The 21,530-nt window shown below is 47.3% G+C and overlaps 1 protein-coding gene across 1 annotated transcript in view; it reads left to right on the top strand.

The window, feature by feature from the left end:
- The window catches only part of BRIX1 (biogenesis of ribosomes BRX1), a 129,084-nt gene extending 108,608 nt beyond the window's left edge, over positions 1 to 20,476 (top strand). Inside the window, exon 10 of the mRNA XM_069627106.1 lies at positions 19,647 to 20,476. Coding sequence (XP_069483207.1) covers positions 19,647 to 19,892 — 246 coding nt within the window. The 3' untranslated portion in view covers positions 19,893 to 20,476. The remainder of the gene's footprint in view (positions 1 to 19,646) is intronic.
- Positions 20,477 to 21,530: the final 1,054 nt, after the last annotated feature.

Genomic DNA, 21,530 nt, shown 5'->3' with positions numbered 1-21,530 from the left:
TTGAAAAAACACTCAAACCCCTCCACTACAGTACATGAACAGGCCAAAAACAGATTACAATCAATGTACAACTACTCACTGAGCATCAACCAGCCCCTAAAGCTGCTTCCAAAGTGGTTTCCCTACCAGATCCTGCGAAATTGCAGTCCACAAAGCAAGTGGAGGGTGAGTGAATGCAGCTATTTGCTTTGTCTCGTGACTTGGGAAATCTGAGGAATATAGTTTGTAGTAAAACTCCTGAAATAGTTTTATGTTTGGGTGTAAACAACTCCCCTTGTTGGCTTTTGATTTGGTTGATGGTACGGTTGGCCCTTTTCCCCCTCAAAGATATGTGGCCAGTAGACTATTTCCCTTGTTCTCCTTGAAGTCATATTTTTGTCTGGCATCGAGGAGGCCGCTCTCCTCGCAGATGAAATATCCATTTGGCCTTGCACACTGCTATAATCATGTTTCGTTGCCCTGCTGTGGTCCCGTGCCATGTGTCATGACCTTTTTAGTATGGCCTCTAATCCCTCCTCCAGCATACTCGGACGTTTTTCTCTTGTCGCCGTAATTGCTAACAGACACCCCCTCAGAACAGCTTTAAAAGTGTCCCCTGCCATATCTGGAGTGTAATTTCTGGTGAAGTGTTCTCTCACTTTATCCCCGATTTCACCCGCTAGGACCTTTTTATCTTTTAGTATCTCTGTTGGGAACGACCAACTCCAAAGATTATTGGGTCGGCCATGACGTTGCATGGATGCTACTATTGGAGCATGATCTGAGAGAATTTAAACGTCTACCTCCATCTGTCCTATCTATTGCAGCGGCAGAGGCCCAGATGTAGTCGATCCTTTAAAATTTACAATGTATGTGTGAGTAGTATGTGTACCCATCTGTTTCCCCTTTGAGATTTCCAGACAACCTTTAATGTCTGGTGGTCTGTTCTACGCTTCAGGACGTTCATGGGGGCCTGGCCATGATATATCTTTGCACTGCGATCCTTGCGTGGATCCCATGCAATGTTCAGGTCTCCCATTACAATTATTTCCAGTGAGGCAAAGGTCCCCAGCGGTCAATGTATATCTAAGGAACTTGTCCTCCCGGGGTATTTAGCCTCCTCACATTATGTGTTGGGATTTTGGGACCACTTATGCTGCAACCCCCCACCCCCTGCCCCCATGTTGTACCTATTTGGTACCTGTGGATCTGGTTCTACCCCCCCGCCCCTTGATACGAGCCAATGGTACTAACGAGACCGGGGGTACCATTTACCTGGAATCGGCTTGCTTGTTGGACCCAGAGATATTGTAGGAAACAACTTAACCCCTACTACTAGCCCAGAGACCCCGGCCAAAGGCCATCAAAACCCACCCTGCACACCCCCCTCCCACCCCCCCCACGTTTGCACGTCCCTGTAGCAGTCTGGGACGAGTCGGTAAATATATTGGTTATCTTTGTGGCTTCACACTTGGTGACACTCTATGCCTGTGGTGCGTGTCTTGCTTCTGTGTGTCGGTTGCTTCACGGGGAGGATCCCAGCCTTTTCCCTGCCGAGGTTGCATTTCCATCCCTAGTTTACATTGAGTCCTTCTGAAATGTTCTGAGGAATTCTCATCTGGTCCGTTCTCACGTCTTTTCGGGGTACCTTTTATCCATTCTTCGGGTGGGGCTCGGCTCTCGGCCGGTGAGCACCCTTAGATGGCCTCTTCTTCCTATTGTATATGGACATCCCCTACTCGCAAGTCGTAACTCAGTAACTTAGTGTTGTCTACCCTTCCAGGTGAACAGGAGGTCAAATGGGAATGTCCATTTATACTTTTTGTATAAGGGCCCTTTTTATTGGGCCAATTTCCTGATGTTTGTGTTAGCATGTCTCTCGCACTGGCACCTGGTTCGATCCTCGTGGGGCCCACCCATGTATTCTGTCCATTGGGAGCGACCCGTCCAAGCCTCCTTCCAGGATTTCCCTAAAGACGCCTTGCACTTACTCCTTCAAGTCCTTATCCGCATTGTTGTCCGGTAGTTCTTCGAATAATTGACCTCGTGGAGCGATTCTCCAGGTCCTAACATTGTATTTCTATATTGTTAGTTTCTCCAGAGGTTCGTCATTTTTCGTTTAATCTTCCACCCATTCCTATATAGCGTGTTCGTTGGCATCTGTCTGGGCCCCCAAGCTCACCAAGTCCCTACTCTTTCTGTATGGGCTGCTTCATAACGACCTTCACGTCAGCGAATTGCGCTTGCCGGGACTGTCCATTTGGTTTGAATGTCCTGGAAGCATTGCAGCATCTCCTCCTTGCTCATCGCCATGTTCAGAGTGTTGTCTTGTTCTGCTTGTATTTCCTGTGTCTCTCCTAAGGTGGTTTGACTCTCTTCTGCTCTCATGTTCCCTGCACCGTTGTAGGCTAATTCCTGTTGTCTCTGCAATGTTTTTGTGTTTTTGGGGTCAACCCCTCCTTGTGTTTATTTCTGTGCATTGATAGCTTGTGGCGGACCCTAGCTGTTTGGGCCGCTCAGGACCATCTCCGGCCGCCGCAGTAATTTCTGCAGCCCCTCCCCACCAATAGTGGTGTGCATGTGGTGGCGATAACAACCTCCAATGACCGCTCCACTCCGGAGGCATTGTACAGTCAATCTGTGAGGAGCCTGGTTTGCCCCTGTATAGCAACCCCCCCCCCCCCATTTGTGTTAACTTTGCAGAACCCTCTCACTGCTGCTAACCATATAGTCATGGGGGGGAGGGGGGGGACACTGATCAGTCTTGTATGGAGGTGTCACAGGTCCCTCCTCCACTTGTGGGGCCCCTGCTGTGCGCACTTCGCCTGCCGGCTCCTGCAATTGCCAATCGGCCCACACTTGCTCTATTCCTTTGCTGGCCCCCTCACCCCAGCGCTCTCACCGTGTGAAATCATCCAGTCCTCGCTGCAATGTGCCTCCGATCTGAACCAGTTGCTGGAGCTCCCTGTGGGGTGCGTCACACTCCTGGGCCCGTTGCTGGTAGACTATTCTTGCTCCCGGCCCCAACTGGAGCTGCCGGCAAGGGCGCTGGTGTGCGCAGCTCTGAGCCTGCTGCCTCCTCCAACTGCGGGCGTCCGCAGTCCTCTTGGAATCTGCGATCCGTCTACGGTGTTGCTTCCCAGTGGAGCCGGGTGCTGCTCACGCCACCTGTGGGTACCCTCGCTGGTGTTCTCCGCTCTGCCCAGACTCGCTCTGCTGTCCTGCTCCATAGCAGATTCCTATTGTGCCGATCATGTTCCCATCTGGCCATATATCATGACTTTTCAGCAAGCCAATACCCCGACAGCATTATCCAACTTCCACCAAGTCACATCAGTGGTACTGCTTCGTGGAAGGGTCACGGGGGAGCGGAATGCACACTATTAGTGTTCCCTTCCCTGCAGCCATTTTAGGAGTGATGCCGTTGAATTCTATCCTTTTTCATTCATTTTCACGTTGGGTCCCAGTAAATGTGTACAGCTAACACATTGGCCTTATAGGGTTAATAATCAATCCGCATTCTTGGCCATTGATATCCCTCTGGTGGAGGAGATCTGCTGCTTGAGTACAAGCTCTGCTAACACAGCCAGTAAGCGTTTGTGAATGAATGCATCGACAGTCCGTCTTTGTAATATGGAGAAGGATGAAGAAGTGGATCCAGGTGGGTTTCAGTTGGCATTGAATGATTTCATTATCGACCTAAATGAGTCATACCACCCGTTTGCCTATAGACCATTCATTTTGTAGTGTGTACTAACGGCACCTATTCTAGAGCATATTTTTTTATCGCAGTGGTAAAATTTAGATTTTGTAGAATAGCTAAATTCTGCATGATAAATTCGTTTGACCAGTAGGAAATTATGCAGTTTCTCATTGAACCATACATTAGCATATTTTATAGGAGGAGGAAAAAAAACAGAAGTCTGAAGCGAAAATTTCTGATGGATTGTGCTGGCTTTGTTTAACATTGGGGAGTATGACCCCTTATTTATTTTTTTCTTTCTTTTTGTTCCCTGTTGTCTTGCCAGTTTCCCACAGATCTCCAGTATTCTCTTTGATGGAGTCATACTTGTCCTAGTACCACTTCTCAGGCTAAGAATATAACAAACAAAAAAATGAAGATGGGAAAATTCTTATTCTCTATTGTTTAACCATAACCTTTTTAAATGGGCATCTGTTGCTTAATACGCCCATGAATAGTCGGCATATTATGACCCATCCATTGAAGACTACCTTTATTATAAACCTACAGATTCACTTGTTTTTCCGCCAGCTCGGAGGTTAACCTTCAGAGAAGAGAGCTACTTTCCTGGTATCTCTGGGTGTATGGAAGGCCCTTTGTCATGTCATGCTCCACAGTACAGCACCAGCCAAGGAGTGGACAAGTTTCATTTTGCCCCTTCAATAGAGCCTGTTAAAGAAGCTTGGCATGGCTGCAGTCCCTCGCCCTCACAGCTCTTCTGTGCATAGAAGAATGACTAATTTTCAAAGAAAGTGGCTGTTTCTATACATCATACAGATGGGTCCTAGAGAACATGGCAAGGGAACATGCATTGGTGTTTCAAACCAGACTGGGAGGTATTGCTATCTGGCAAGGGTGTAGAAGGCTTTGTTTCTTTAAAAACGATGCAGGTAATTCCATCTCAGAAAGGGTGACCTGCTAATCTGGTCCCTCTTTCATAAACTCCATGCCAATAGTATTGTACACCTGTGCCCTGCTGAATCAGTATCTTGGTCTGCAGCGCCTGCTCACCAGTGGAACAGCGCAGGTCCAGAGGTCACCGGTACTCTTTTGACAGCTCTTGTGATAGCCAAGTCACTTCAGCACAGAGGCAGCATTAAAGTCAGTCTGTTCCAAAACCACATAGTCCTCAGCAATTACTATTCTGGTGGCAGTTAAATCAAACCTGAAGCCATACCAGAGTTTAGGGTATGGTGGATAGTAATTCACACAACTATAACGAGCCACATCAGATTGATATTCTTCATGTGTCATCTCTGAGCCCAGGCCAGCTATGGAAGGAGTGTGTGTATTCTGGTCTGACAGCCTGGCTGTGCTATCCTGCAGGGCAGGAGACTAAATGACCGTGCCTCTCCTTTGATATTTTGTGAGGTGTGGTAGCAGCTCTCTTCAGCCGGAACTGTCCTGGGAAACCAGAATCATCAATGGGTGCACCCATTCGAAGATGTCTTACCTCGCACCATGGTACTGCATACCAAAAGGGCCTTTGGTGCTATGGAGAAGGGAATGCGGCAGAGTTGGTGTAGACAAAGGGAGCTCAATATACTTGAAGAAAGATTCCACCATCTCGTTCCTCTCTATTCCCTTCCTTCCTGTCTCCTCCACTTCTGTTAGCACAAAGCACTTTGGGTATGATGTGAGAAGGCAAAGACCACCCGTCTCAAGGACGGGGATTTGACTCTAAAGCAGACTTGCTTTTGTGAAAACAATTGTGTGCTTTTGCCTATAAAAGAGGGTGTCTCCCACTCCTTCATTGATTCATCTCTAGACTTCAAGAAGAATTCATTGGACGCTGCTCAGTGAACAGTCCTTTCCAAAGCTCTCTAGTTTTGAGGTGAAGACTGGTGATCCCAGACAGAGGCAAGATCTGCTCCATGGGCGCCACAACAACCGCACTTGCCTCTCTATCTACACCAGTACACAGGACTGCCCTCGAGTTGAAGGACACCTGCAGGTATTTGCCAGCCTCCCCTTTGTTTGGGAGAGTGAGAAAAAAGGGCCTATCTTGTACCCGAGCCCTTGGATTAGGACTCATTGAAACTGAAGACGCCAAGTAGCGATCTCCTGCATTACGACTGTGTTTAAATGGATTTAAAGTAACAAAACCTGCTGCCTTTAGCTCTTCAGACTGATGTTGCTGCATCCTCACCCAAGTTCGCTGCCGCGACAGCTAGGTGCGTCGGTGCCTCACTTCGAACCCAATCCGATGCCTGTTCTGAAGTGCCCTACATCTTTAAGCCAAACTAGCCAGTTACTGTGTTGGATGCAAACCTGAATAAAGGACGTGCCATCTCGAAGCAAGGCATAGCACAATGCATTGTGCACTGTAAGGTTCAGTTACAATAGGGCAAACCGGCCACTGTCATTCAGTAGACGTTCGTGTCTGGACACAACAGCGAGTAATGAGCTGTTTCTTTTTTGCTGCTTTTTCAGCCTCATTCTGAGACCCAACACCTGTCTGCTGACACTTTGCTTTTTTTCTGACTGTTTCCAAATTACCTTTTTACCCTCAAGATTAGTAGTGCAGGGGGAGGCAGCTTTCCTGTTTTCTTTAAACTTTATTTTGGTATTTTCAAAACTTAAACAAATTAACATGCAGTTGGTTATAAGATTACAAATTGCGCCTTCGGATTCCTCCGTCTGGCCCATTTCCGCCTATACCCCCCCCCCCCCCTTGCTCGTTTGCTTAGATAGGATGGGTATGAGCTAGGGACAAGACTATGCAAAGTACATGTGCTATATGACACAGTCCTTCCTATTTATACTAGCTGGATAAGTTTTTAAATGGGACTGTCCAGATTCTGGACTGTCAGGATTCTGGACTGCTGGGCAAATCGGACTGGACCGGTTCAGCAAGACGCTCTGGTCGCAGCACGGCACTGGACAGGGTCAGCAAGGCGCTCTGGTCCCACCAGATCTGCCCTTCTGAGGATTTTCTTTTATTCAGCAGGCAAGCAGTAACAGCACAGCCCAGCTGTATTATGCTTCCCCTGCGCTTTTGGGGTTCTGTTCTAGAATTTGAGGCCTAGCTGAGAATGGTTCAGCTATGCAATTGGACTTTGCTTTGCCAAGTTTCTCGAGTCTGGAACAAGGAAGATGTAGATTTCAGCAGCAGGGCGCTGTGCTAGCATCAGGAGGGTGAGTGGATCTGTCTGTCCCCATGTCTGGTGAGCTGTCTCTATTTATGCTATGAAATGACATCATACAGGGGGTGTGACGGCCGGCTTAGCTAAGCTTGCCCCTTCGTGCGGTGATAGGGTCAATGCTACATCTCCGCCTTGCAATTTGAGTGATTGGCCAAAGGCTGGGTGATGTCAGGTTTTATGAGTTGCTTTAATATCAGAGACCTCCCTTTAGCCATTAGTCTCCAAGTCTGATTTCATATTAAATGTACATTTCTACATTGGTCACCTTTTAAAAAATCACACATAAAGATGCCATATTTTACATGGCAGCTATTCCTCAAAACCCCGTAGCTGTGGGATCTTGTCTCCGCTTTCCACAGAATTTTGGCCTTTTCGCTATGAACACACTTTACAGTTTCTTTTTTTTTTTGTTGCAACTTTCCACAAATATGCGTGTTTAACATGGGGACATGCGTGTACATTTTTCACAATTCTAACAGTCATTTATTTTCAAATCTGTTTATTGGCATTTGTTATTTGTTATAAGCACAAGAAAATTGCCAGATCTGCCACCAAACAATAAATCAGATTGCATCTCAAATTATTAACATTTACAACTTAACATAGAAACTTTAACTATCTCCAAATGTCTGCTTCTTGAGAAGCCGGTGCCGAGTGGGGCACTGGGGGGGGATCAGGACTTTCAGGGGGTGAGGGGACTTCCTTTAGCAGGGCTCGGATAAACTTATGGTTGGGCTTCTACTAGAATTCCACTCCTGTCCGTGGGACTTCCTACTGCAGGTTTGTGCTGGTTCATGGGGGCTTATCGTCGGAGGGGTAAAACAAGGAATCCGTGAGTCCCTTCCAGGCCTCTAGGGTCATACTCGAGGCATCTGTGGATCTGGCTACACTTTCTTCCCAGGCTTTCGTTTCGGCTTGCACCCATCTTTTCAGTTCCCTGTGCCAGATTTTCTGTTGTGGTCCCGATGGTTTCTTCCAGGACATTGCAATTGTCCTCTTAGCCAGAATGCACATAATGTCCATTAATCTAGTGAGGTGTTTCAGCTTTGCTGGTCTGGGGTATGTGCCAAGTAGGCACTCCGCAGGAGTCCATTCATATCTGGTCAGCCCCAGAGTTTCGCTTGTCTGCTGTATAAAAGACTACAGTGATTGTGTCCTGGCACACCGCCAGAACATGTGGAGCAGGTCCGCGTTGTCCATTTCGCACCAGGTGCATTCAGGGCTCTGAGTGTTATAAAGTTTGGCCAGCCTGGATGGGGTTAGGTATGTTCGATGCAGCAGGTTCAATTGTATTTGTCTAAATCTGTGATTTCTGGATACTGTTTTAGGAAATATGAGGGCCCTTTCCCATTCCCCGTCCGTTAACTCTCGGCCTATGTCTACTTCCCATTTGGATTTTAGCCCGGCACTGCGTGGGTTGGGGGTGTCATTTAGGTGGCTGTAGATCTGAGACACTGGTCTCCCTCCCTCACCTAGTTCATATAGTAGCGTAATCAGGGGGTTCGTGTCTGGTTCCTCCGGCCATGTCGGCCATCTGGCACGTGCCGTGGATCTTAATTTTTGGTACCATAGAAACTGGCCAACGTGGACATCATTTTGTTCTTGAAGTGTTTCAAATTCCATGAACTCCCCCTCCGTGTATAAGTCCCCCCATGAGTAAATCCCCTTCTGTTCCCAGTGCCTGAGGTGTTGCAGATCTGGATGGGTTTTGCATAGATCTGAGACAAGCGGTATGTTCGGGGAGTATTGGTGTTTGGCGTGTGCAAGGGATTCAGCCCTATGCCAGATTTTGCGTCCAAGGGAGACCAATAGGGGGCATTTCTTATCAAATGGGTGGGGGCCCAGGGAAGTTCCTTCATATATAACGGGGAGACCAGTGGCTGCAGGAGTGGCGTCTCCGATGTGGCATCGTCTGCTAGCCATTTGGTGACAAATCCAAGCTGCGCTGCTAGGAAGTACTTTTCAAAGTTTGGGAGTTGGATTCCCCCCTGAGTGTACGGTAGTGACAACGTGGCAAGCGCAATCTTTCGTCTTCCCTTCCCCCACAGGAAGTCTCTCAGCATACTTTCCAGTAGGCGAAAGAAGGGCGCTTTGATGTAGAAGTGTACGTTCTGAAATCCATACAAGAATCTGGGAAGGACAATCATTTTAGTTATGGAGGCCCTGCCCATCATGGATAGGGGGAGTTTCGCCCAGAAGGCCATAGATTTCCTCAAGGCCGGGAGAGCCGCTTTAGTGTTGCGCTCATGCATTTGTTCCGGGGAGTGCATTATGTGTATGCCTAAGTATTTGAACGAGGTGTGTTCCCATCTTATTCCCACCGAAGGAAGCTCCGATGCTTCCATTCCCTTAAGATTCGCCAGGGGGAAGAGGCAGGATTTGGTTCTGCTGAATTTTATTCCAGAGACCTTCGCAAAATTATCTAGGACCTCCAGCATCGTGGGCACATTATAGTATGGGTCCCTGACAAATAATAGGACGTCGTCCGCGTAAAGAGAAATAATGTGGTCAATGTCTCCCAGCCGGATCCCAGCATCAAAAAATTGCTTTCGAAAATAGATAGCAATGGGTTCCAGGCCCAGTACGTAGAGCATGGGAGAGAGGGGGCAACCCTGTCTGGTTCCTCTGCATATGTTCCAGACCTCCGAAATATGCTTCCCCGTTTTTACTCTGGCTCTAGGTTTCGTGTATAGTATCTTGATCCACCTAATGAACCTAGGGCCAAAACCAAACCCCTCCAGAACCGCCAGTAGCCATTTCCAAAAGATCGAATCGAACGCCTTGATGGCGTCCAGGGACCGCAGTGCGAACGCTTCTGTGCAATCTACAGTTTGGGCGATGACATGCTGCACTCGGCGCAAATTCATGGTTGTGTTTCGGGCTGGTATGAAGCCGCATTGGTCCTCATGTACTACTTCCCCTATAATTCTGGCCAGTCTATTAGCTAACACTGTCGTCAGGATTTTCGCGTCATAGTTAAGCATTGCTATCGGGCGGTAAGAGTCGCATCTATCAGGGGGTTTATTGGGCTTAATAATCGGGATCAGGAGGGTCTCTCTCATGCTATCGGGTAATGTTCCTGTCTCATATGCTTCCCGAAAGACCTCATGTAACAGGGGCGTTAGTGTAGGCTCATACGTCTTATAAAACTCTGTGGGTAGGCCATCGCTCCCAGGCGTCTTGCAAGTGGCTAGTGATCTAATAGCTTCCGTGATTTCCTCAGTTGTGATATCTGCTTCTAGGGCCTCTGATTGCCCTGGGGGCATCCTGGGGAGTCCTATCTCTTCAAGGGTGTCCATGATTTTTTCTAGGGGGACCTGGTCATCATGAGAGTAAAGGTGTTCATAGAAGCCCTTAAACGTTTCGTTAATAGCTTGTTGTGTCTGTGCTACCCCCCCCCCTCTTCGGTCTGTACTCCAGTGATTGTGTGCCTGGGGTGTTCTTTCTTGCAGAGCCAGGCGAGCATTCTGCCTGGTTTGTCAGCCTCCGTGTGTATTCTATTAGTTTTGGTGGCATAATCAAATTTGGCGAGCCTATTCCATGCCAAGGTAGAGTTAGTTCTAAGTGCTCTGAGGTTGTCCTCCCTTTGTTCTGTGTCGACCGGGGCTGCTTCCAATTGTTCTATTTCCTGCTCCCAGTGGGCCAGATCGCCCCTAAGTTGTCTCCTAATGCCCCCTGCCTTTGCTATTATTTCTCCTCTCGTCACTACCTTTAGGGCGTCCCACATTGTACCTAAGCGGTCTACGCTTCCTGTGTTTCTTTCTATGAAGTCTTCTATGAATTCGTGTAGGTCCTCCCTAAATGTCGGGTCGCCCAGGGCATCTATCGGCATTCTCCACATTGGGATAGGAGGTCTGGGTCCAGTGTGATTCCAGCCCACCAGAAGAGGCGAGTGGTCAGAGATGGTTCTGCCCAGATATAGAGCTTCATCTATCTGTGAAAGGTGTTCATTGCTTATGAAAACATAGTCTAGTCTGGTGTGGAGACCGTGTGGAGAGGAGAAATATGAATACCCCCGAGCGTCAGGGTGACACTCCCTCCAGGTGTCTGCCAAGTGTAACCTGTTGACTAGTAGGGAGAGGGCTGTAGTAGCTGCTGAGGGCCCCTTTGGGTGCGGAAAGGACCTGTCAAGTATCGGATCATGGACACAGTTGAAATCACCCCCCCAGAAAAGGATTTCATGCCTATTTAGCGCAATCTTTGTGTACATGGAGTTTAGGTGTGATGGGATGTTAGTGTTGGGGAGATAAGAGTTCACTATGCAAATATCTGATTGTTCTAGCCTGCCCCATATTATTACGAATCTTCCCTCTGGGTCAGACTCGGTTTTGGTTACCCGGAAAGGGAGTTGTGGGTGAATCCAAGTATATACCCCTCTTGCATACTTAGAGTACGAAGATCCGACCCCCTGACCTCCCCAGTGTTCATTTAGCCTCGCTAAGGATTCAGCCGTGCAATGTGTCTCTTGGAGTAACGCTATCTGTACTTTCTTTCTGTTCAAATAGGACTTGACTCTATTTCGGCGTAGGTATGATCCCAAGCCTCTCACATTCCAGGTCAGTATCTTTATATTCATTTTAGCCGCCATTACAGGGTAATTGAGTCACACTCACAGTTGTCCGACCCCTGTTGTCCTCGTGTGTCCTGCTATCTCGTCCTGGACTTCTCCCCGCCTGCCTTTCCGTTCCGGCCCCGGGTCTTTCGCGGGTTGGAGATTCATGAACTTGTGTGAATCCCATTGTGGTAAATGGGAGGAAAACTAAACAAAACTTTCTAAACTGTCCCTAGCAGCTGCTTTTAACTTGCAGCGCTCAGGGGCTCCTGAGCCTTCCAGGCCACTCCTGGCCTTCCGGATCAGGTTGTGTGTGAGCAAACAGCTTACACCTTTGTTGGTGGGGTGGGTTGTTTGTCCGCCACTTGTGTGCTCCTCGGGTCTCGCGTCCGATGTAGCGAGGTTAATAGTAGGACTTTCATGATGGTTCAGTCGTCTACGATTCGTGTGGCTTCCCTTTTATTTGCTGCAGGGATTGCCTTCTGCCCGCATGCACCCGGGGGTGGGTGGTCATCCCCGATCCGAGTTCGGTGGATCCTCCTTGCCATCTGCCAGGTTGTTGTGCTCAAGCCACATACTAGCTGCGGCTGGGGTCTCCAGGAACGTTGCTTTCCCCTTATATAGAATCTTGAGCCGTGACGGGTATAAGAGCATATATTTCAAGTTGAGCTTTCTCAGCCGGGCTTTTATCGGAATGTAAGAGTTTCTGGCTCGCTGTACTGCAGGGGTGTAGTCTGGGTATATGACTATTGTGGAGCCATTTCTTTTTATCTCCCCGCCTTCTCTGGAGAACCGCAGTATGATTTTGCGGTCTCTGAAATTTAAGATCTTTGCTATGATTGGCCTAGGATGCGATCCAGGTGGGGGACGTCTCTGGAGAGACCTGTGGGCCCTTTCGACGGAGAACCCCTGGGAGAGATTTGCCGCCCCTATTTCTTGCTGTAGAAGCGTTTCGATGAAGGTCGTCGGGTCCGGGCCTTCCAGATCTTCAGGGACCCCCAGTATACGAATGTTATTACGTCGCGCTCGACCTTCCGCGTCCTCTGAGCGGGCTTCTAGCCTTGTTAACTTTTGTTCCAAATCTCTAACCGCCAACTCCAAATCTCGGGTGTTCTCAGCATTTTCCTGCAGGGCAGTCTCCGTTACCGTGACCCTTTCCGTTAGGTTGCGGGCGTCCTGCCGCATAAGTTGCATGTCAGATTTCACCTCTTCGAGCCGTCCCTCGAGTGATGTGCGGAGGGCAGCTATTGCTTGGAGGACTTGCGTGTGCTTAAGGTCTTCCACTTGTTGGGGCAGGTCTTCGGGGGTTTCTCGGTCTTGTTGAGATGACTGCCGTTGGGGTTTGACCGTCGTGAAGGAGTCCATCGTGACTAGTTTCGGCTTGGTCCTGGGGGGAGACATCTCCTGATCAATGTTCTGTAAGTGCTGCCCCCTGCAGAGTTCCGTCGACGGCCCCTGTATTAAAATTTTCGTGTGGGCTACTAGGGAACTTTGATCCCAGGAATCCAACTCCAGGTATTCAGTTGTTTCTGGCTACTGGTGTTTCCCGGCAATTAGGTTCAGGTTGTGTGAAGGGCCTTGCTCTGGAGGTCGTTGTGGTGCAAATAGGCCCGGGGCCTCAGGTTACGTCTAGTGCTTTCTGATTCCTGCCGGCTTCTCCAGTGGGGGTACTGGCATGCAGGTGTCTTCCCACCACCAGTCAGAATATTGGTCTCCTTTCTCTCCCTCGGGCCTTAGTGCTGTGAGTGGGTTCCGTCCGCTGGGGCCTTCGTTCCGCGGGGCCCCGCAGATTCAGACCAGTCCTCCTCGCAGGAGTCAGTGTTGGGCCCCAGGGCCGGCCGAGCCTCGCTCACTCGGTCTGCTGAAACCGCATGAGTTAATTGCGGGTGGTCCCGTCAGGGAGCGCTGTGGAGGGGACCCGATCCCGCTTCGAGCGTTGGTGAGGGGCCCGCCGCCTTTCGTTCTGTTCCCCGTGGCCGGTCTCACCCTTGCACCGCCGGAACTGCTCCGCGTTCCCTGCTCTGGTGTCCGCGGCAGACGCGACCTCCTCCTGGCTGTGCCCGCGCCGCGGTTTCTCCTACCTCCGCAGTCGTCACCGGCGCCGGCCCCCGCTCTCAGACGCTCATCGGCGACAGGCTCCTCCACAGCGGCCGCCCTCAGCCGCGACGGTTCGTGGTATGACCCAGGGGGCCGAGGCTGGCCTTTTCCTACTCCGCGGCGGGCGCCGCCATCTTGGAATCCCTGGGGGCTCGAGTTCGGGCTTCCCGTTCTCCGCCGTTCGGGCTCGGATTTCACCCAGAGTTGTTGCCGAGTGCTGGCAATCGGTTCCCCCACAATATTCTGGCCTCAGTTCGTCTCGTAGACCTGGATTCAGCGAAAGTTATGCGATTTTGTCAGGATCGCGGACGGAGCTCCGTGGAGGTCTGTCCTTACGGCATGCGTGCTGGCCACGCCCCCCTACAATTCTAACAGTCATGCACTTTGCGTAAAATCACATTTCTTGCCATTCCTTTCCAGAACATGTCACACGGTTTTGCCGCCTCTTAAAACGTGCAGCCAGAAATTAAATGAACTGTCATTTTTATATTTTTCACCATTTTGACTAGCAAGTTATAAGTCTTTTAAAAAGTGTTCTTAATGTTCAGCCACAGATGGTTGCTTGGGTCCACCTCTTTTTGTCTCCCTGCAGTCCAAGAGCAGGCTCCTCCTTGTTTGTTCCTTGCAGAGGCCATTTACGACCCTCTTCACACTTTGAGTTTCCATTTGACTTTCAGTTTAGAACATGTTAAAGTTTACTCAGGAAGGCCCCTGACGGCTGTCATCACAGGTAGCCCTCTGCTGCACAGAGATGTTTTTACAGATCCACTGACAGGCCACTTTTGCTGTGGAAATCTCTTTATGCTCTTAGCCTTTCAGGACCTTGTAAGCTCACAGTGATTCCTTAAACTAAGTGAATTGTAGCACCCAGCGAGAATTTTGAATATTTGAAGGTGTTCTGTACCGGCATTCTGAAGTTTCAACAGCAAAAAAAGGTGATTTAAAGCAATATTTGGAGTTTCATTTAGCAAAGCACTGCTTTTTCCTTCTGCACTCCACTTTCAATTGTTGTGGAGTCCAGTGACACATTTCAGTAGTGAGAGCTCTGTTGCACCACTGACAACAGGCGTGGCAGATTAGGCAGCCATCTTTTTGCTCGTTGAAAAGCGTGCTTTTCAAGGGTTTTGGCGCACACCAGGGTTTTGACGCCATTTTTGTGTTTCTGGCCCCACCATAACAGAGTGATGCAGAATTGCAGAGCAAAAGTGGGTCAATACATCCCACAATATTGGCAAACGGAGAGGTTACGGTAGAATCCCCATTTTGACCAACGAGGCTCTACCCCATAATGTCAGTGCAAGGGTTTTCCATCTGTGCATTTGATCTTGAAGTGATCCCAGTGTAATTTCGTAGTTGTCCCTGTATGTCTTGGTGGTTAAGGGACATGAAAATACCAAGATATAGTACGTGGGAATATTCCCATTTGAGTCTGTAGTCGTCTCTGAAGTGTTTGGTGTCTCGCGTCAGGGAAAATATTACAGATTCACCTTGGACACGCACGTTGTGTTCAAAGACAGGCTGGCAGCATGACCTCACTGATATTTTTACAGTGAGCTACCTTGCACCATTGGCTTTACCCCAAAGTAGCCAGTGTGGGCATTTTGCATGGCTAAAATGACTTCTCTTTAAGTCCTGTTTCTGAGAGCTACTTGCTTTGTTGGGCAGTCCCCACCTATTCCCTTTTTATATAATCTAAGTAGTTAGATATACTATTACAGTTGATAAGTGGGGAGCAATACAGGCAATAGTAACAGTATTACAAGTCTTCGATGACCCAAGACAAACTAATCTAATCGAATGATTTGAGATGTCCATCCCTAACCACTGAACAAGAGGTCAATCACTGATACGAATCGGTACCAAAAGTGAATTTGTTATGGCCATTTTTAGTAATACAAATGTTCTCGGATCGGGTATAATGGGTGAACTCAAAAGGCAAGCATGGTTATAGTGTAAAGTTCTCATTTGCTAACTGGTTCTATGTATGAAGTAGATGAGCAGTCACTAATATTTCCTTTATTTACCTTCTTGTACCACTGGTCAAGTAGGTAAAGTCTGTCCTTAAGATGAGGGACCGAATGGTTCAGGTAGATGATTGGTTTAGGATACTGGCACAATGTCTCCACCCCAATGTTGCAGGGCCCACAGTTTTTGACTTTGGATAGTCTTGGGTGCCTTTTCCTATGGCAACCCACACTCTGGCAACTTCACAGTTGGGTAGTTTTAGGTAGATTTTTCATTTCTATGCCAAATCTCCTTCACCTGTGAGACCCCCAGCAGTTTTTGCTGGACCCATGGATGTTTTGCTCTGTTCCCCACTCATCTGTTGCTCTGTCTGTGAACCCTAGTTCATTACTTTTGCACTTATTTTATGGGGTCTTTCTTGTTTTACTCCATATTTTATAAGGCCTCTGTAATTTACTTTAGTAGCACACAGTACCTTTTGTTCAGTGCAACTTTGAGCCCTTAGGGCTTCCATTGCATTTTCTTTTCTCCTTGTGTGAACTATTCCCCTGGGTAGAGGGATACGTCTGATCCTTTTTACATTTTCTGTTGAGATCAGCACCCTCCACCCCGCATGTAGAGTGATGAGGTGTTATACTGTATCCCCTTTCTCACTGCTACTGTAACATGTCCGTTACAATGATAGGCATACCTGAATGGTTGGTGGCAGTGGACGTGTGCTACCGACTTTATTTTTACCCGCAGGGTGTGTTCACAGCCACGGTAATGCACAGGTGGCTGCATTTGATTTTTTTTCAGCCTTTTCTTGTGTGCTTTTTCGTTCCTGGCCCTTTTGCTGTCCTGGGTTGGGGAGGTCCTGGTTTCTATTGTCCAAGGTGGGAATCTTTTGGGAAGCCCGCTAAGACTTGTGAGGTAGGCGAAGACCGGAAACGAGGGAGTAGAAGAACTCTGCAGTCCTTTGTCTTCTGGCATGCCCTCCTGGAACTAGTTCCAACTGGGAGGGTGGCTAAAGCCACCCCCCAAAGTTTGGATGTAGCAGGGGTGCTGATTGGCTGGGTGCCTGGATCCTGATGCTGAAGACAAGTCGACCACTGGAACAGAAGAACCGAAGATGATGACCAGACACACCTGCAGCCCCTTCCAGTAACCAGTGAAGCCTGCTGAATTGACTGTTGCTGTCCTGACTGTTTTTGAATCAACAGTGAAGCTCCGAAGAAGATGACTTCCTCCCATGGACTAGTGGGCATAATCGGTCCCAGGACGACCTGCAATTTGAGCCATCCCACGATGTGCTGCAACCTTCCTGGGCTGAAAACTGCCTTTACCCTGGGACCTGCATAGTCTTCCAAGGAACAAATCTTCTGAAACGTTGGACTCCTACTGGACCTCCAGAAGCAAGATCCCACTCCTCAAAGTCCCCTCATCAGAGTGCAGGACTGAGCAAGTGAGGTGAATTGATCGGATGAAAACTGTTCTTCACGTGGTGGAGCACAAAGAATCCGTTGCTGGGAGTCCTCTCTCTTGACTGCTGCTGTGAAACTCCAGAATCCCTCCTTTCATTACCATGACCGAGGAATAGGATACCTGATCTACAGCTGCTGCATCGTGAAGGCATCCAGCTTTATCTTCATCACTCTAAGGTACTGTGGGACTCTAGGTAATATTTACCTAGAGTCATTCTGTCGCTCCTGTATGGCTGGGGGAGGGTGGGGTTCATTTGTGTAGTTGGGAGTTCACCCATCTGTTTGCCCAAGTTTAATGCTGGAACGCATACAGGGAGCCATCTCCGAAGTATCTGAACCCTTTTACCCACAAGAACTGTAAAGTAACTGCTCACGAAGATTTCCACAGGAACTCTCGGCTTTTCTACAGCTTGTGCCTGACTTTTTGACCACCATTCTGACCCTAAAAGAGACTCGTAACTAGATAGGGAAGGACTCTGGCTCTGTGAAACGATTGCTAACTAACTTACCTTGTGTTGTTGGTGTTTCTGTCATAAGGATCTGAAACAAAGTTCTTACTTGCCTTTGAATTGTCTACTATTCTAAAAGGTAACTCCAAATAAAGTAAAAATGACTTGCTTGCTAATGTTGGTATGGTAACTGTATTTATTATTCCTGAAACAGAATGTTACATAGTTTACTACAAAGTTATTACTTCTGTTTCCCCTATTCTAAAAAGTAACTACAAGCTCTGTAAAGTGCTTACCTGCTTGTGGTGGTCCTGTACCTGCATGTTATTCTTGAAACTGAATAACGTGCAAAGTTATTACTCGCCTTTGAATTGCATAAGGTCATTCTGAAAAATAATTGTTAGGTTCTTGCATTTGAATTGATTGTGTGTACTATTCTAGAAAGTAATTAAGTGGTTTTTACTTGGCTTGAATTGCATACTGCCATTCTAGAAGTCTTTTTACACTGTGGTTTACTTACCAGAAGTATTCCATTGTTTTTTTTTTTAATTGAGTTTACTTATTGTGATAGTGCTTAATTATAAAATTCTTTAGAAAGTAAGTGTAGAAGTGTTTCTTTGGACCATATGTATGCTACAAGTTTCGTGTACCTTCCTACAGCCCTCTCTCCCTTCTAAGAGAAGCCTGGCTGCTCTGCCATACTACCATTACCTTGAGTGGTACAGACTTGTAGGCTTTGGAGCTCCATATTACCAAGTAGGGAGTCTAAAGTCCTTTGGGGTGGACTTTAGAACAATCTCCCTAATGGCTATGTTTTTCTATATCCAACCACTGGCCAATGAGGGTCCACTGTGGCAGTTGAGAGGTGCTCTACAAGTGTTGACCAATGCCTGAATGCAAGTTGCACCACTGTGGAGCAGTTCATCTGGTGAAGAACTGTTGCAGCTCTGGTATGGTGCAGCTGTCTATTTATGAGACAGTACAGTTCCAGGACGGGCAGGTGGAGACCAGTCAAGGCAGTTCATGTACAAGGATGCCTACTTTTGAGTCTGTTGCTCTTTTGAAATTCGGGCTTGGTATTATAAGGTCATCAGTCATTTTCAGTGCCCAGTGCTTCTGCCTTTGTTCTTTGTCAACACGTTGACTGGGCACAAAGCTTACGTGCGTGTAGGGGGATCTTGATACTTTGATTCTGACTGTGCCCGCTGGGTTCGGAGAAATGGATCACTGATTCCTCTGTGCTCTCTTGTTTGTAGATAACTGGCAGTGATTCTTTTTCAGACCAGCAAAGCGTCCTTTGGATTCCTCTTCAGACTTGTGGTACTCCTGTTCTTTGGGACTCGGCCCCAAAGTTTCCATTCCAACCGAGTGTCTGTTTCCTTGGGTGTTGAATCTGGAGAGAAGTGCATACTCCTCTCTATCAAGGGTTGCATCCGTTCAAGACTTTGGCATTCGTTTAATCCCTGTAGGTTCCACATATATAAATGTCATGTGCTTCCATTTCTCCCAGATCCCCCCTTCCCCCTGCCTACCATGCTTTTTTTTTTTTCCCCCACCGGTTTTGGAATAAAATCTGAATGAAGGCACTGTTCATTAACCTGGGTATCTGATTCCGGCAAGTGTAAGTCTCACTCTCTAAAGTAGTCATTAGACATGACCATGTATGGCAATATCCAGAATTCCACTCATCCCCACTTGACATGCGATGTCCAGCTGTTGGACTAAATACTTGACTGCATTGTAGCTATACCCGGGGGCTGGGGTAGAGGGGGTACAGAAGACTGTGCCCCCATGTATTTCTCAAACTACCACAAACTAGTAGGGGCCTCCCAGCCAACAGTACATGAAGAATCCTCTCACAGGGTGCTGTTGGGAGTATCCCAACCCTGAGAAACTCATGACCTCTAAGGGCACATCCCAAATAAAGCTTTTGATGCAGATTTATCGGGTAAAAAGTGAATAAACCAGTGGTGGGTGCAAGAGAAACTTACCCAAGGCCTCACACCAGATTTTAGTCGTCACCATCCTTGTCAACTGCTTCAGCTTAGAGAAGGCTAAAGGACACGCACACGTTTTTTCCCCATAAAAAAAACTTCCAACGATTTACCCTAATAGTAACATTAGCTCATAAGGTACAGTTAGAAAAAAACTGCTAACACTGCAACGTTGAAGTTTCCAAATTGTAATTGTGGATGTGCATGTTAGTATATACATTTTTTATAGCTTTTTTTTCCTTCTCGTTTCTCTCCTTAGCATCGGCGGTTGATAAGGTTGGCCACGGCTGCTAAATTCAAAGAGAAACAGCAACTGAAGGATTTGCAGAAAATGAGGCAGAATGAAGTGATGGCGGTTATTCCAGCAGATCCCACCGAGGATGTCTTCAAAACGCTGGCAGATGAGAAACCCATGCAGATCGAGACGACGCCGCCCGAGAGGATTATCAAACCAAAGAAGAAAGGAAAAGAATTCAAGCGACAGAGGATGAAGAAGCGTGCTTGAACGCCACGGACTTGGGGGATGAGATGAATTCTTCTCATTCCACTTGAACATCTTACGTGGGTGTTGAGAAACTGTTTTAATTAAACCTATGAATGTGTTTTCCATGGAGATGGTTTCAAAGTCGGCATCTATTCTGCAGTTGAAGTCCTTGTTGGTGCCATCGGCAAGTTTACAGAAGAGCATTCTTTATTCTCTGACTGCATTCGCTGTACAGTGCCTCTATCTGAAACAAATTCATGGGTTCTGTTGCACTTTCATCAGTCTCGTTTTTTTTCAGGCCGAACTAAAAACCATTGCACATGTACCAACGTGTGCAAATTGATGACACCTCTACAAACATTGGTCTGCTGTTTAACCATGATGTCCTTTTATATCAAATTCAAAGCTATTTGGTGGGGACGACATGTCTTGATGTTTTTCATCTAGTCTGGTAAACACCATAGTAATGTTGCAGATCACTGGCTCTGAGTAATGTTGCAGCAGCAGCCGTGACTGGCTCAACTATGCTCTGAAGACTTTTGTCCTTCATATTATCTGAAAGGTAATATTTAAAAGAAGAAAATAATAAATTCCATCTTTAAAAATTCTGCCTGTGCTCGTACTTACACGGAAAATTCCTAAGTTCTTGTGGTACAAATGCAGAACGTATTTTACACGTGTCTTCTTTTTTTTAGAATTGTGCGTTAAGCAGGACGGCCATCTTTAGCGGTTAAAATGCCTGAGGGTCCGCGCACTTGGAAGGCGCAGGGTCACTGCGATGTCCTTTGAACGTCTTGTTACGTGAGGGTGGCGTGGAGGTGGGAAGTGGAGGATTAAAGACCAGTGCAAGGATACAATTAGTTTCTGAAATCAAAATGCAGGAAAGTGAAGAGGCTGAAGAAAAATCCCATATGATACAATATTAAGGGAAAGGGAATGTTGTATCCCAATGTGACATACAACAGTTCGTCTTCCATAAAAACGGGCAATATCTTAAACCAATTTTGTTTGTGTCAATGTTGTCCACATACTCAACTGCATATAATGCATGATCGAAGTATATAACGAAGGCTGACTAGATATAATTAAAGTGTATAAATGAAATTGTCTGATTTGAAAATGGTCTGCAAATCAGAAAGCCAGTCTGAGATTTGCATGCATCCATATCCCATACTACTTTGCTCAAACGAAATGTCTTTGCCTATTTTGGTATAAAAAGCTTGTAATGTACAAATTCCCATACTTCTCTGCCGCCAAATCATCCTCAACTATCTTTGCACTAAACCTGCCCAACCAATGGAATCTCCCTATATCCTGGACATCGATTAGGATACCATATCCAGAGTCTCACAAGCGACTAAATATAACCTAGAGGGCATTAAGCTCCAACAGGATTCCGTTTACCACCCCCACAAATTGTTATGCTAACTTTAAAGACCAGTGCACATCTACGAAAAGCTGCAGTAAGAGACAGTACTGTATGTACGGTCCTATTCTGGCCAACCAGTTTGTTATCCAGTGTTGGGACAGTGTTTCTGAAATCCAACTAATGGCTTAGTAAAACCATTAAACTGAGGCAGTATAAGGCTGTACCACCTGAGTTCAGGGTAGCCTAGACGGAGCAGCCAGGCATATCTTGGGAGGGAGAGAGGGCTGTAG

Source organism: Ambystoma mexicanum, chromosome 6p (genome assembly GCF_040938575.1).
Source record: "Ambystoma mexicanum isolate Mex_15411 chromosome 6p, UKY_AmexF1_1, whole genome shotgun sequence".
NCBI classification, from domain to species: domain Eukaryota; kingdom Metazoa; phylum Chordata; class Amphibia; order Caudata; family Ambystomatidae; genus Ambystoma; species Ambystoma mexicanum.
This window is presented reverse-complemented; position numbering and strand designations above follow the sequence as displayed.